Here is a 14697-nt window from a genome sequence, read left to right as displayed (position 1 = left end):
CGGGGAGCCCAGGTGATCCCAGAAAACACGGGATGCCGCTGGGGTGGGATTCACTGGGATTTGAACTTCTGGTGTCCGCAGCTCACGGTCAACTATTTAGGGGGATGGATGCCTTGCGGAGGTGGTTTAGAAGACAATGTAGTGGCTGTGTGTGAACGGAGTGTTGTGATGGCTTTTTGGCACCAAATGGGACATTACAGCAGCTGGGATCAAAGGAGGAGACTCTGGAAGTGGTGTAGTTGAGTAAGGACGGCTCCGAAGCGGGATGGGGACGTTGCTAGACTTTGAGTTCCTGCCTCTGTAAAGGAAAGTGACTGTTTTAAACTGCTTCAGCTAACTCCATCAGCAAAATGAGATGATCTTTGCCTTGTGAAGGCGGTTAGGGGCCCAGCATAAAGCACCAAGTCATGTCTGAGGGCGAGCCACCCCTGAAGCTGATAATGGAGCTTGAGACTGAAAAGGGAACGCCTGGAACAAGCTATTTGAAGTTTAATTTGTAGTACAGTGGTGGAGAAGAAGGGGAAAGATAAATGGGATGAGCGCTCTCTGGGCTTGGAACAGGAAACCAGTGTTTTTAATGTTTGATCTTGAGCAATAGCTAATGGGAATGCTTCCAAAGGGATTGAGCTTTTCCCTACCAGCAGACATTTGTCTGCAGTGTCCTCTCATCATCCCCGTGAGGAGCTGGATGCCCTTTGGTGAAGGGATGGAGGTTCCTCAAAAGACACTGTTTCGAGTCATCTTAAACCAAGAGCTTTTCAAGTTCCTCCAGTCTTTACAGTGACTTCTGTTTTCCAACCGCAGATGTTGTCCGGGCCGTGTGAAATCCCCATTAACTACTGCACCTTTGGTACCGAGCTTGCAATCCTGTGCTTGCTATAGCCTCAGACACGCTTAGTTTTACTTTGGGTATGGAAAAGTAAAGTTGAGGTTGCAGCAGAACACTGGGGTTTTCTCTCATCTCACAGAATGTACGGATGCTCCTGGGGTGGAAGCAGAAAAAGGTGGAAAACTTCTTAGAATACACAGAAAACCCCGCAAACCTTTTCCTCTTGACCTTTGCCAGGCATCAGCTCTGCTTTATCCATTTGTTTGGTTACTTCTCCTTTCCCAAACAGAACGTAAATGAGATTCCAAGCCAGAAACCTCAGCGATCAATGTAAGTGAGGTCTCTGGCCTCTGCCACCATGCTTCAGTGTCTGTACTTGTGCAATGTTAGGTAGGCTGGAAAGCTTAGTTACAAAGATGCTCCTGAGGCCTAAAAATGCTCATCCCATTGAGCAAGGTGAATTTTCATGGTTTTTTTTTCCTAAAGGCTTCTTGCAGCATCTGTTTTAAAGCCTCTCTCTCTAGAACGTGCATCTCCTAACAAGAAGACGCAGGGTTACAACCTCTAACAGGGTATCTGTCAGCACAGGGAGCTAATTCCCAGCCCCAGGAGTTTGTGGTTTTGTTTGGAAGGACACAAAGTATTGTCCATTCATGTCTTCTTTAGGTGAAACACCCAAACTGAAAGCCCAGGTCATGCTCCCCAGCAGATCACTGTAGATCTTCAGATCCCAGTTTTCCATCAGTGCAGCTCTGAGCCTGTGCTTGGTTCTATGCTGTGTCCATGTTTCTCTGTGTACCCTTTGTGGAGATCCTGTAGCATAGAAAGGTCTTCTGGTTTCACCAAGCTTAGTAGCTCCTACTCCATCTCTTGAGCTATGCCGTTAATCTGAGCTTGATTCCTGTAGCAGTATCTCCAAAGACTTGGTTTGTACTTTAATGATGATACCACGCCATGATCACTGCTTCTGCTTGTGCTGAGCTTTCCCTCACCCCTCAGTCTTTAGCTGAGCCTTCAGGTCTCATTGACAGCACATGTTACAGCGTGGTTCTTGCTTCCTGTTCTTGTGCCAGCCAGCGGAGCAGTTGCACAGAGCTGGAGCTGGGCTTTGCATCTTCACTTTGGAGCTCGGTTCAGCTCAAGAAGTTGGGTGGTGAGACCTTCCCATCAACACCAAACATGGACCATTTGGTTACAGATAAGCCAAAGCAAAGACTGTGCTGGAGGTGCTGTTTGCCCCCAGCTGATTCCAGCTTTTTGTTTCGCTCTGTTACTGGTGTCTCTTCTCGGAAGCTCATCTCCCTGTCTCTGGAATCGGAAGGTGTTGTCTGCAGCCACAGCACCAGCTGGCAAAGAGCTTGGAACTGAATGTAAAAATAAAGCCTTCAAAAGAGGAACAAGTCTTGGTTTCGTTACTTTCTCGGTTGGGTTGGTGTGGAGCAGCTCGCTGTGCCTCGGGAATGCAAGGAGTTGTGTAATGGAGACCTTTTTCCTTCTTCAGGTTCTGTAGAAAAGAAGCAACAGAGAAGATCGATTCGAACCCGCTCAGAGTCTGAGAAATCCACCGAAGTTGTGCCAAAGAAGAAGATCAAAAAGGAGCAGGTTGGCTTCCTCCATGTAGAGAGTTAAAATATATTGTATTCATAAATGTTGTGGCTTATATTGGTGCCTTTTCATTTTTCTCCATTTTTCCCCCATCGGGTTTCGTTTTGGACTATCCTCCATGAAATCCCCTTGTCAATACCATTGCTGTGACTCTGCTACTGGCATCTTACAGTATCAGTCAGGCTATGGAAATGGGAACTCACTGATGCAAGACTCCTAAGAACCTGCCATGTTTCCTTTGCGATTCCTGTCCTGAGCAAAAAATGGTTTGGTTTCAGTAATTTCTCTTTGATGGAATTGCCACCAGGTTCCTTCCTTTTGCTCTCGGTTCAGCTGCTGGTTTGTATTGAGGTTTTGTTTTTCCAATGAAGTTAGCCTGATTTAATCTGATCGCTTTTGAGAATGGACTTTTAGGAATGATTTCACTTAACAGATGAATAGTCAGACTTTTCATGTTGGCAGACATCAGCAAAACACATCTCCTGGGATATACGTTTCCTTTCCTTAAGTAGATCTCACATGTACAGGGCATTCCTTTAATCCGGATGTCAGACAGACAAATGTTGTTGCTTTCAAAACTACCATACAATTCTGCCTGGAATGAGCAGGGAAGTTCAGTGGATGGACGTTGCTCTTAAAACCAGAACACCCGTTTCAAACACGTTGCTCAAAGTTGTTGGTTCTTTTCCTTCCGTGGTTGATTCTCCTTCTCCAAGGGCCTCTCCGCTTGAAACCTGGGAATTTGGGATCCAGCTGTTTGATAGTAGAACTTTTATCAGTGAGACCTTTACAAAAGGGACAGTCAGGCTAAAGATTTATATGGGAAGGGGGGGGGAAATGATCTTTATCTCTTTAATTTATTCTTTGCCCTTTGTTTTGCACTTCATTCACTTCCAAGATTGAAAGTGGACCCAGTTTTTCCTCTCTTTTTCCATACGTTCTTTTGGTGCCATAGCGCTTCCCATCTGTGTTCAGCAGAAGAATGCTCCAGCTCGAGACAGTTTCTAGCTGAAACTTGGAAGCAGCTTCACCGTTGGGCATGAGACACCCAGCGTAGCCCCATGAGCCTCCTAGGGGGGTGCCTCGGCCTCCCTCCCATCACATGAGTTTTTATGTGTGTAAGCGTTTCTTAAGTTAACAAAGGTAGAAGAACCAACAATATGAACTTCATGGGTCCCCGTTAGCTCGGTGTGCTCCTCTTCCCCAGCTAACTAAGACTATGACCATTAAAGTGCTTTTCTCAGGAAAAGTATATGACTAAAAGTTAAACCCAGATGCACTGTAATGCGCATAACTTTGAATGTATTAAGTTATATTAAAGAAAGAAGAAAGACCTTACTAACTTCTTACAGTTCTGCAACAATATTTGTTACCCAAAGTCAAGTTTCCTTGCAACTGATTCCCAAATTAGTCTGCAACAACTTGGTATAAAATTATAACTGGAACGAGTACAATTAATGGGAAAAACCAAATGTTCATGCTACTGTTACAGTGACCAGTGGAGAAATAAAAGTGATTGTTTAGATTTTATATTTGTATTCCGAAATGTATCCGATACAAATCCTTCTATTGTATGTTTTTACCTTTTATTGTACAACAAAATAAAATATTTTTTAAAAAAAGTAGAGGATAATCCTTAACTATTTCCGAAATGTCTTCCTCCCTGCCCACGTAACCCCAGTGTAAAGCAGTAACCTCTAATTCTTAACCTTAAAACCAGGCTTTTAGGCAACAGCTTTCTTCTATAGGTACGATGCAGTCGCCAAATTCTCTCCGTGCTCCATGTTCATTGGCAGAACAGTTTGGAAAGGGGCCCTTCTGCTCTAGGCTCAGAGCTCCAAGTGCTTTGTGAGGTTGTAAACTACGGAGCGGATGCTGGCATTGAGCTGTATAGAGCCCTGCACAGCGCCCTGCGCCTTGGGCTGGGCCTTGCAGTGCTCTATACAGGGCAGGAGTCTGCTCCGGAGCGTGCAGGCTTGCTGGAAGCACCCCAAGATGATGCATTCAGTGCCTCCCTAACCCAGTGAATGCCCATTGAGGGGAACTTGCGCTCACACAGGTCTGGGGTTCTACAGAGCATCAGGGTTTGCTGCCAACAGGAGCCCCGTCCCCACCACGGACACGGATAAAGCTCTCCTGTCATCTTCATGCCCCAAGGGAGTGATTGGAAAGGCCCTTGCTAGTGACTGTGTCTCTGCCTTGTCTCCCAGCACTCAGCGTAGACAGCTAGGATTAAAGCCAACGGGACGAGAAGGCTCCCAGTGGGAAGGGGATGGCAGCCTGCACCTGAGTTCAGAGATGCTAATCGCTTAAACTGCAATGTTTTCTTTTTGATACTAGGGAGAAAAATTCCTCTGGTTTTAACTCTGGATTTTCCTATTCAAACAGGTTGAAATGGTTCCCCTGACAGCAGTGAAGACAGGATTGCAGAAAGGTGAGTGACAGCCGAAAAAGAAACTCTGTTTACACCTCTGGCTCCATCCCACTTGGGCAGTGGGTTTTTGCTCTCTGTAAAGCGCAGAGGTTGGAATGCTTTGTGGTGATGAACTGATGGATGCTGAGCTCTGTTCTCTTGTGAGGGTTTGCTGGGTTGGTTTTTGTTGCGTGTTGCTAGCTGGAAGGATGGTGTTAATGTGGTGTGAGCACATAATTCAAGTACTTAAGAAGAAGTCGTCTTTGCTGAGCTGCATTTGAAAGCTGAACAATGAAGAGGAAGGGTTTATCCTCTGTCATAGACAATGTAGTAGTTGCTCTGCTGAGTCAGCATGTTCAGAAGCTTATCAAAAGGTCTAAGGAGGTTTTCAGTTGTTAGCTCTTCAGGGAGAACCAAAGTACTATCACAATTAAGGCTGCGAATGAAGTCCAAATCCAAGCTTTCATCTTTCCTTTTCCTTTATGAAGCTTAAGAACACAGATTAAAGCTAATCTCAGTGTGTTGTGTTAAGGTGCCAGCGAGATTTCAGATTCTTGCAAGCCTTTGAAGAAGAGGAGTCGAGCCTCAACCGACGTGGAACTGACCAGCTCTGCTTACAGGGACACGTCTGACTCCGACTCCAGGGGACTCAATGACTTACAGGTAAATGCACGTTGTTGCTCATAGGGATTTGCTCATTTCATCTCTCTGCCAGGCGTTTTGGTTGTGTATTCCTGGAGGTATGAACACCATTTTCTACTCCTTTCATGTCTCTGATTGACTGAAATATAAAGCATGTTCTTTTTCTTTCTAATCCCCTCCATTGCGTTGATGTAAAGGAAGATAGAATCTGTCTTTACAAGTGTTCCTGTTTCTTTGGCAAAGCATGGGGTTAGATCCCTGCTTCGGCTTGCTTTTGGGAAGGTTTTGGGATTCTTTGGGGATGCTGATGGTCTGTGGCATAAAACTGGGAAAAGTAGGACCCCCAATACCTTTATGGTTGGTTGTACAGGTAAAAGCAATGGCAAGAAGGCAGCGCTGCTTGGGTCGCTCCCATGAAGTTCAGCAGCGTTGAGGGACCTTTTGCATCTCTTGGTGTATTGAACGGTCTTTTTAATCTGTGGTGACTTAAATGCTCTTTCACAGTGGGCTTGTCCTTGGGAAGTGTCTTTTTGAGTGCCTGGGGTTTCTCCTCTCTCTAGGGTAGTTTTGGAAAGCGTTCGGACAGCCCCTCAGCTACTGCGGATGCTGATGCCTCTGATGTGCAGTCAGTGGACTCCAGCCTGTCCAGGAGAGGGACTGGGACAAACAAAAAGGACACTGTTTGTCAGGTAAATGATGGAACTGTAAAGAGCTGATGTACCAAAGCTCTATCATCTGTTTCTGTTGGTTTGAGCTGATAAGACTTCACATTACACCACTTTGTTTTAACCATGTCACATAACTCCGTGTCTCAGATAAAATATCAAGGCTTTTAGGAGTTTTCGTAAGAGGCTAAAAGGCTCAAAAGCTGGAAAGTGCTCTCCAGCCCATTCCTGTAGCATAACTAGATGCCATTTTCTGCCCTATGGTCTTTCCAGGCTGGGACAGAGTGAGAATTTTCCAGTATTTGGGGAGAAAATCCTGGAATCTCCTGGCCAGTTTCCCGGTCACTTGTAAGGGAGAAGCTGTTCTTGCTGCTCAGGTGCCTGGGGGCTCCTGCTGTGTCCCTCCTAGCTCTGTCCATGCTCATGCTGCTACAAGAGGAGGATGCAGCAAGTGCTGGTGTTGCCTTCAGCCCAATTTGGCCACGTCTTTGTAGGGTGCAGAGCAGTTCTCCCACCTCACCTTAGCTCAGAGGGACTTCAGCCTCTTCCTACTCTTTGTTAAGCCCTGGTAGTCTTACATGGAAGACCTGCTATTCTCTGCTGAGCTGCTTGTCTGCTTGTTCCAGATCTGTGAGAGCTCCGGCGAGGCTCTGGTGTCCTGCGAGGGCGAGTGTTGCAGTGTCTTCCACATGGAATGTCTTGGCCTGAAGTCGATGCCTGAGGAGAAGTTCATCTGCGCTGAGTGTAAAAATGGTGAGTGTTTGCCCATGGTTGGGAAGTGGGGAGGGAGCTCCCTCTGCTAAGGAGCTGTTCTAGGGTCGGAGATACCAGAGTTGGTGAGTTCCATGGGTTTGGAGGGGGTTTGGTTGGGTTATTCTAATGGGCTCTTTACTGTGAGGGTGCTGAGGCGCTGGCAGTGGTAAATGCTCCATCCCTGGCAGTGTTCAAGGCCAAGCTGGGTGATATGGCCTAGTGTGAGGCATCCCTGCCCATGGCAGGGGGTTGGAACTGGATGATCTTAAGCTCCTTTCCAACCCAAACCATTCTATGGTTCTATGATCCTACCTTTTCAACCTCTGAGGCCAGATTCTCCTTTTCCAGCTGGGAAGAAGAAAAGGCAAGTACCTGGTGAGGGAAAAGAACTGCTTAAGAGTTTCACTCAGAATGAGGGACTTCTATGTTAATAATTTCATCTTTATGTTAGCAGTTGCATCTTTATGTTAGCAGTTGCATCTTTATGTTAGCAGTTGCATCTTTATGTTAGCAGTTGCATCTTTATGTTAGCAGTTGCATCTTTATGTTAGCAGTTGCATCTTTATGTTAGCAGTTGCATCTTTATGTTAGCAGTTGCATCTTTATGTTAGCAGTTGCATCTTTATGTTAGCAATCGCATCTTTACTGTGGATTAGGGCAACTCCAGGGTTTGAAGGGAAGGAGCCCGTGTTGCTCAAACCACTGTTCACAACATCTGTACGGCAAAGAATTGCCCGTTGCAGTTGGGATTGTTCCTTATTCCTTCTCTTCCCAGGAGAACACACGTGCTTCTCCTGCAAGCTCCCTGGCAAGGACGTGAAGCGCTGCTCGGTCAACACGTGTGGCAAGTTCTACCACGAGGCCTGCGTTCGGAAGTTTGCCACGGCTCTCTTTGAGTCCCGGGGCTTCCGCTGCCCGCAGCACTGCTGCACCGCCTGCTCCATGGATAAGGATATTCATAAAGCAAGCAAAGGTGAGAGGGGAAGTGGCTTTGAGCAGCGGGAGGAAGCTCGGACGCATCGTGGTAAAGATGGATGTGACTTTACCCTTAGGAATGCAGTGAGGAGTGAGGGTTTCCTTCTTAACATCAGGCTGGCTGGGTGGGAAAGCAGCTCAAGTGGACCCGGATCTGCAGCCCAAGTCGTCTGCTGTTGCTGGGTTCAATGGAAGTGGAGGGTTGGTAGTGCAATGCTGTTTGTTAGAACATGCTTGGGAGTGGCTTTTAGAACAACTCATCTTCCAGAGACAGAGAATCCTTGTAGAAATTAACCCCAAATACTTCAAAACAGGCTCTAGAATGACTAAAACCATGTGTTTTTTTCTTAACAGAGATTTAAAGTTGAGTTAACTTTGTGAAGCTTTTAAAGATGTAAATGTTTCCTTTCAATCCAGTCCTTCTGGGTGGAATCAAATCAGCCTTGCAGCTATCTGGTGTCTTCTGCCATAGCCTGACTCGAGGGTGACACGGTGCATTTCTCTGTATTAAACAGGTCGCATGGTGAGATGTTTCAGATGTCCCATTGCCTATCACTCAGGAGATGGCTGTATTGCTGCAGGAAGCTTGTTTGTGTCATCCCACATTCTCATCTGTAGTAACCATTCCAAAAGGAATCACTCCTCATCAGCTGTAAATGTAGGCTTTTGTTTCGTTTGTGCAAGAGGTGAGCACACTTGTTTTCTTTCCCCTCCCCTGTTTTATAGTTTTGTGGTCACTTTGGGCAGTTTAGTGATAAAAAGAATGTGTTTCCTAAAGCCCCCTTCCCACAGGATGCTCTGGGGTTCCAATGCTGCCTGGAATTGTCTCTTTGTTGCTCAGCACTTCTCATGAGCCTTCACTTGCTGATATTTGCTGGTCAGAAGCAGTGGGAGCTCCTCAGGAGCCTGCTTGTTTTGCCAGTAGGAAAGAGTGGATGGGAAGCCCCCAGTTGCAGCCGTTGCATGCTGAGGATGGATGCTGTGTGGTCACTCACTGTCTGTTGGGCAAAAGGGGGTCCTTTTACCACTCCCAAACTGAAACCCGTTTAAATTAAGGCTATAAGGTAGGGTTTCCTCATGCTAGAACAAAAATCATCTCAGTTTATAACTTACCATCACATTTGAGCACTCTGAAAGGAGAACATTTGCAGCGCTGCATGAGCAGGTTTCATGCTAGAGTTTTCCATATGCCAAAATTCTCTTTTTTTTTTTATTTGACTTTTCTTTTTCCCTTTTTTCCTCTTTATTTTTGACCCACTTGTTACTTCCATGGCTCTGAAGTCACCACTCTTCTGCAGGGAGCAGGTTGAGAGGTTTGAATTGCAATGGCTCCTGTACAGTACTGCAGGGGTTTGTTGGCTGCGTTCTTCTCAGCAGCTTTGAAAAGTCACTGATAAGGAAGTGAAAAGGAGATGGATCCTGAAGATCCTGGGTTTCACTTGTGTTCAGTCACTTGGAGGGTTAGGATGGGACAGAGTGCCTTGAGTTTGCAAGAGCAGATAGTAATGGAGATCTCTGGATCGGAAGGAAAAGGTGGTGCCAGAATAATTCCCTTTCTCCCTCCTTTCTTCCCCTTTCCTCATTTCCAAGTAATTTAGGAGCCATTATTTTAAATATATCTGAATAATCCAGAAGCTAAGAGAGAAACAGGAAGTTACAGAATGAGGAAAAGCTCCTCTGAATGTATAAAAGGATGGTGACAACACAGTTCAGTATTCCTCCTTTTGTGGGCTTATTCAAACATCTGGGGCTCACCCCAAAGCAGGATGTGCAGGAATGGGAATCGCCCCAGCACTGCATAAAGGTACACGTGCAGAGTTGATGGTGCGTCTGTCTTTATGGCCTTTGGTTTTAGGTTTGAGGTAGCTTTATATCTGGTGTGTGTTTAACTTTGGTTGGTGGTATTGTTACACCTACAAAATGCCCAGGCTGAATCACTGTCTGGAGTCAGTGTGGTACCAGGATCAGATATAGGTTTATGACAGAAGACTTTCTGTGCCCGGTTTGAATATCAGCTTAGAAATGTCTCTTGGCAAGGTCCAGCATGGCTTTAGTCTGCCCCTGGCAGTATGAACAGGGGGGTGATGTCTTGTCCTGCTGCTCTGCTCCTACACCAGGTAGGTCGTGGGGTCTCGGCTGACGTGGGTGTCGCTGGTCTCAGTTATGAAGCTCTGTTAGCACCAAGGTGTGAATGCAGAGCAATGGCAGGCTTCTGCCACTGGGCTTAGCATAAATAGTGTGTTTTCTACCAATTTCAAAGCACTGTGAAGCTGTAGTACCAAAATCCATTGCATGATACTAACCAGCTAAATACATCTCTTTGAGGATGTGCTTTATTACATCTACTAGAGATGCCAGAAGCCAACTTGAGATCCAAACTCTAAAGAGGAACCTGCTTAGGTTATACATCTGCAGTACTTTGTTACAGATACATCTGAAGGGGGAATCTTCTGGGGGACTTTTGCTCCAAGTTTTGGCTGCTTACTCTGTGACACAAAGGTGTAAAATCAGTGCCTCCTACTTCTCTTCAGTAGAACCTATTGAAAAGCTTTATGGAGTACCTGCTGTTTGGCCACCTTAGATAGATAGATAGATATAGATAGATATCTGACTCAGGAATCAGAATGCAGGAGTAGAATTCCAAAGCTCAGGTACAGTAAAGGAGTCTTACACTTGCTGAAGATGCAGACCTAGGTTTATTCTGAAGAATAACTCAAGTGCAGAAGAATGCTCATGCTTTCTTCTTCATTTTCTCTTTCATTTACCATTGCTTCAGTGGTTCTGTTCATCCCTGAGCCTGCCTTCATCAGAGCTGAAACTACACAAATCTCTTTTCTCCTGGCAGTAGAAGTGACCTCTGATCCCCAGCAGGTGGAATTTCCTGCCCTATGTCTTCACCCAATCTTAGTTACTAGAGCTTGAAAAGTGACAAATCACTGCCACTGACTGAATCCTCTATTTTATAGCAACTCCCTACCTGTTCTTCTAGAACATTCTATGAGGTTTGTTACTGTCCTGAGCTGGGCTCAGGAGCCAGTGTGCTTTGCCCAAGAAAGACTGGGGGAGGTTTACATGTAGCAAGCCCCCTTTGTGGGTTGAGTTGGGTCCTGTCTAGTCAGATGTGGTCAGCGTGAGGGCAGGAGCTCAGAAAGGCATGAGGGGTGCAGTGCCTTAGAAACACTTGGGCATCTCTATGGAAGAATGATGGTTTAATTAGCTTTGGTTGATATCTGAAGGAGGTTTAAGTGTTACTGAAGTGAGGGGATCTACACCATACACAAACTTATCACAAGGTACTTGAAATGTGATGTATCTTGAGAATGCTTCTTCCCCTTTCCTCAGCTAGCCTTTGTTGAGCACATCCTAGTTCACCTGATGGCATGTGTGGGTCAGGCTTGTTTGGGACTCCTCCTATGGATGTGTTCCAGGTAGGCTGATGCCATTCTCCCCTCCAGCAGTTTTTAGGCACCCCAATCCCAAAGCTTCTCTACATCACCCAGCCCTGGTGCATCCCACAAAGGGAAGAACCAGTGGCTTGGCTCAGTAGCTCGTCTTTCCTGCTTCTTTGGCAATCAGTGCCTCTGCTCTTCCCATGAATTACTGGCCAAGTGCTTCTGGTCTGTAGCTGAGGGCTCTGCAGAAGGATGAGGAGAAGCCCTTCTTGATGGAGGAAGGCAGAAATGCAGCACATAATTTGAAGCACAGGCACAGAGGAGAGGGCAGGTTCAGTGGAGCTTCACTCCCCAGCAGCCGGCGTAAGGCAGAACTTCGTCCCTTCTTTCCCTTCTGGTGCCTTCCAGCATCACTGCCTCCCCTTGTTAGTTTTCTCCAACAACGATGAAGGCAAAACACTCTCATAGGTAATAAGAGGTAGGTTTGTAATAGGTGGGATGGTGAGTTCTTGGCTTCTTGCTTTCCCTGCTTGTAGTCCCAGGTAACAACCTGACCTTAGGTGCTGTGTCCGTCACCCTCAGCTTGCTTTGATCCCTAGGGAGGGAGGGTGGATCCCACACCTTTACAGCCAGTGCTTTTCTTGTGCTTGTCTCCTAGTGCACAAGGGAAGGGTTGAAATCCCACTTAAGAGCAGCTTATTCCTCCTGAGTTTCCCCAGTTCAGTTGAATTCAGTCTCTGGAACACACAAACCTCTTCCTTAGCGAGGCAGCTTTCTGTCAGCCTTTTCTTTTTTCTCCATTTCCTCTTTTGTTCATTCCCCCATTATATGCATTAGAGGTGTTCATTTGCTTGGTTTTATTTTCTCCTTTATGGAATCATGGGTAGTTTCATTGCAACTCATCTCTTTCTGTTTGTTTCGTATAGGGCTGGTAGTGCAGGATCATTCAGACCCCCTGTTCAGTTCATATGCCTATAAGTCCCACTACCTACTGAATGAGTCAAATCGTGCTGAGTTGATGAAATTACCTATGATTCCTCCTCCTTCGTCAGCTTCCAAAAAGAAATGTGAGAAAGGTAACCAAAATAGTTTCTTTCTCTTTAATTTTCTTTTGCTTTTTCCTATTATTTCTCTCCCAACTCCACCCGAGGAATGTCTGCTTGTCAAGCACCACTTATTGCTTTCCAGTGAACTTCACTCATTGATTATTGTGAGCCTGTGTTCATGTTGTTGGCCATTTTGATTTCGTTTTTGATTCCAAAAGGGCTTAAAATAATTGCTGTCACTAAATTCTCCTTGGAAGAGGGACAATCCCTTTCTCTCTGCCCTAGGCTGCTCCAGCTTGCAGGGAGCTGTTGACACTGAATGTGAACGGGAGGCAAATGGAGCTTGATGTTGTGGCAGTTCAGTGCTTACCCAGGATGATGAGAAACAGCTTCTTAAATTGGTTTTAGGTGTGGAAGAAGAGGAGGGGTGTTCTGTTTCCGACCTTCCAGGTCGCTTGTGCAGAGCCTGAGGGAAGAAAGGGGTTTTCAGGTGGAATGAGGGTGGGAACCGTGGCTGGAGGATGGCCCAAGTTGGAGTTAGTGAGGTTTTGCCTGTGCATGTGTCCATTCGCCCCTGGGCTTCATATCCCACCTCTGCTACACTGGGACCACCGGTGCTCCTTCCCCTCCCTCAGGATGGGTGCTTGATCCCTGAAGTGAATCATAGGATCGTGGAATGGTTTGGGTTGGAAAGGACCTTGTCCTGTCCCTATATCCCTTACATCCCAAAGCCCCTCTCCAGCTTTCCTGCAGCTCCTTCAGGCACTGGAGCTGCTCTCAGGTCTCCCCTTAAGGAGCCTTCTCTTCTCCAGGCTGCCCCAGCCCAGCTCTCTCAGCCTGGCTCCAGAGCAGAGCTGCTCCATGGCCTCCTTTGGCCTCACTCCAACAGCTCCACATCCCTCTTGGATACCTCATGGAGACGCTGGGGCATCCTGGAGCACCTCTGCGAGCACAACTCTTGTCTGGATGAAACAGATGCAATACTTTATTCCCCATAGAAGTTGGGTTCCCTGAGGGTGTTCAGACTTGGTGCCCCATTACCCACGCTGCAGCTAGGTTATTTCAGACACTGCCAGATCCCTGTCAGTAGTTCCTGGAATTCCTGAAAACACAAATTATTTTGAGCCCTCTGCTTAGCTTGAGCAATATCTCACTAATGCATCCCGAGAGCAACGGGTTGGGGTTTTACTCTTGCTTAGCATTGGAAGTCTTGTGTTTGGTTTTGTTTGGTTTTTGCATCCCTTGGCATTTTCCCATCTCGGATATAACGTTGCAGTGATTTACATCGGGTCCGTATTTCCTCTGAAGCAACCATTTGCAAAAGGCTCTTCTAAAAGCAACAATCCTCTCTGATGGGTTTGGGAAGCTCTGGAAAATCCCTAGGGTTCGGATTTGCTTGTTCTTAGCAGAGGAAATACAGGATTGCTCATGCAAGTGGTTTGTTTAAGGAATGCTTTTTGTGACATGCACCAAGCGATGCGATGATGCTGCTGGAAGTCTATAGGTGGCCAAGATTTTCTGGTAACTGTTTGAAAGTTGCTATTCCCACTTCTTTGGAGCTTGTGGTGGAAGATTCCTTGACATACCCTCAAGTCTCTCCCAGGTTTTTCCATCTGGGATGTGAAAACTTGTTACGGAAAATTATATCCCTCTAAAAAGATATGTATTTATTATACTTACATATAGAAAATATTACTGTATGGGTCATGTATCGTTGTTGGATGAGCTGCTCTGTTAGTTTAGAGATGAGCTGGGCCTCTCCACGTTCAATCCAGCTGCCCAAATAGAACCCAGCCAAGTCAGTGCAAACCGGAGGAGTCAATGTGAATCGCTGCGCCTTTGGGCACCAGAGGAGCTTTAGGGGCAGCTCGTGGGGTCTCATCCTGTGTTAGGTGCTCTGCTCCTAGTGGAAAACTTCCCTTTTTGGGGGAGGGGGGGAATTGCCACTGCAGTTCTCTTGGAATGCCCTTGGTACAGAAAAGCATTGCTCAACCTATAGGCTGCGGGGTTCGATGCGCACTGACTGGTGGCTGGGGCTCAGTCCTAACAATGTTGATTGGAAAAGGGTTTCTCTTCACCAATTGGGGGGGTTCCCATTGCTTTGGCCATCACCAAAGAAATAAAGCAAAGGTTGGGCCATCACCAAAGACGTGGAAGCCATCGGCGCTGCTCTGGGATGCAGCGCTTCCCTTGGGAATGCTGGCTTCAGAAACAGCTGCCTTTTTGGTGTATCTGTGCTGCAGGTGAGAGCCACAACTCGCCCATCACTCACTGCCCAGGCCTTTTGAACCAACATTGTTACTTCGGACTTGATCCCTTTCTCTTGCCATGTTTTCCTGTGGGACACATGGGAATGTGGAGTGGATGATTCCAAAGG

At 46.5% G+C, this 14697-nt stretch overlaps 1 protein-coding gene across 9 annotated transcripts in view; it reads left to right on the top strand.

The window, feature by feature from the left end:
* Positions 1–14697, top strand: part of NSD3 (nuclear receptor binding SET domain protein 3) — a 35701-nt gene that overhangs the window by 14288 nt on the left and 6716 nt on the right. For 3 of the 9 annotated variants that reach the window (XR_008973323.1, XM_057418072.1, XM_057418070.1), the window contains 8 exons: positions 2331–2431; positions 4823–4868; positions 5380–5510; positions 6050–6178; positions 6781–6907; positions 7683–7880; positions 8398–8568; positions 12201–12350. Coding sequence is in view for 6 of the 9 variants with exons in the window: in XM_057418072.1 (XP_057274055.1) it covers positions 2331–2431; positions 4823–4868; positions 5380–5510; positions 6050–6178; positions 6781–6907; positions 7683–7880; positions 8398–8568; positions 12201–12350 (1053 nt within the window). In the remaining 3 variants the exon portion in view is untranslated. Of the gene's footprint in view, positions 1–2330; positions 2432–4822; positions 4869–5379; positions 5511–6049; positions 6179–6780; positions 6908–7682; positions 7881–8397; positions 8569–8660; positions 9086–9163; positions 9416–12200; positions 12351–14697 lie in introns of those variants that run through there. The other 6 variants (XR_008973325.1, XR_008973324.1, XM_057418074.1 and 3 more) reach the window with 4 other exon arrangements.

Source organism: Pezoporus wallicus, unplaced genomic scaffold (assembly GCF_028554395.1).
Source record: "Pezoporus wallicus isolate ANWC-B61680 ecotype Strahan unplaced genomic scaffold, APGP_CSIRO_Pwel_v1 contig_9913, whole genome shotgun sequence".
In the NCBI taxonomy this organism is placed as follows: domain Eukaryota; kingdom Metazoa; phylum Chordata; class Aves; order Psittaciformes; family Psittacidae; genus Pezoporus; species Pezoporus wallicus.
This window is presented reverse-complemented; position numbering and strand designations above follow the sequence as displayed.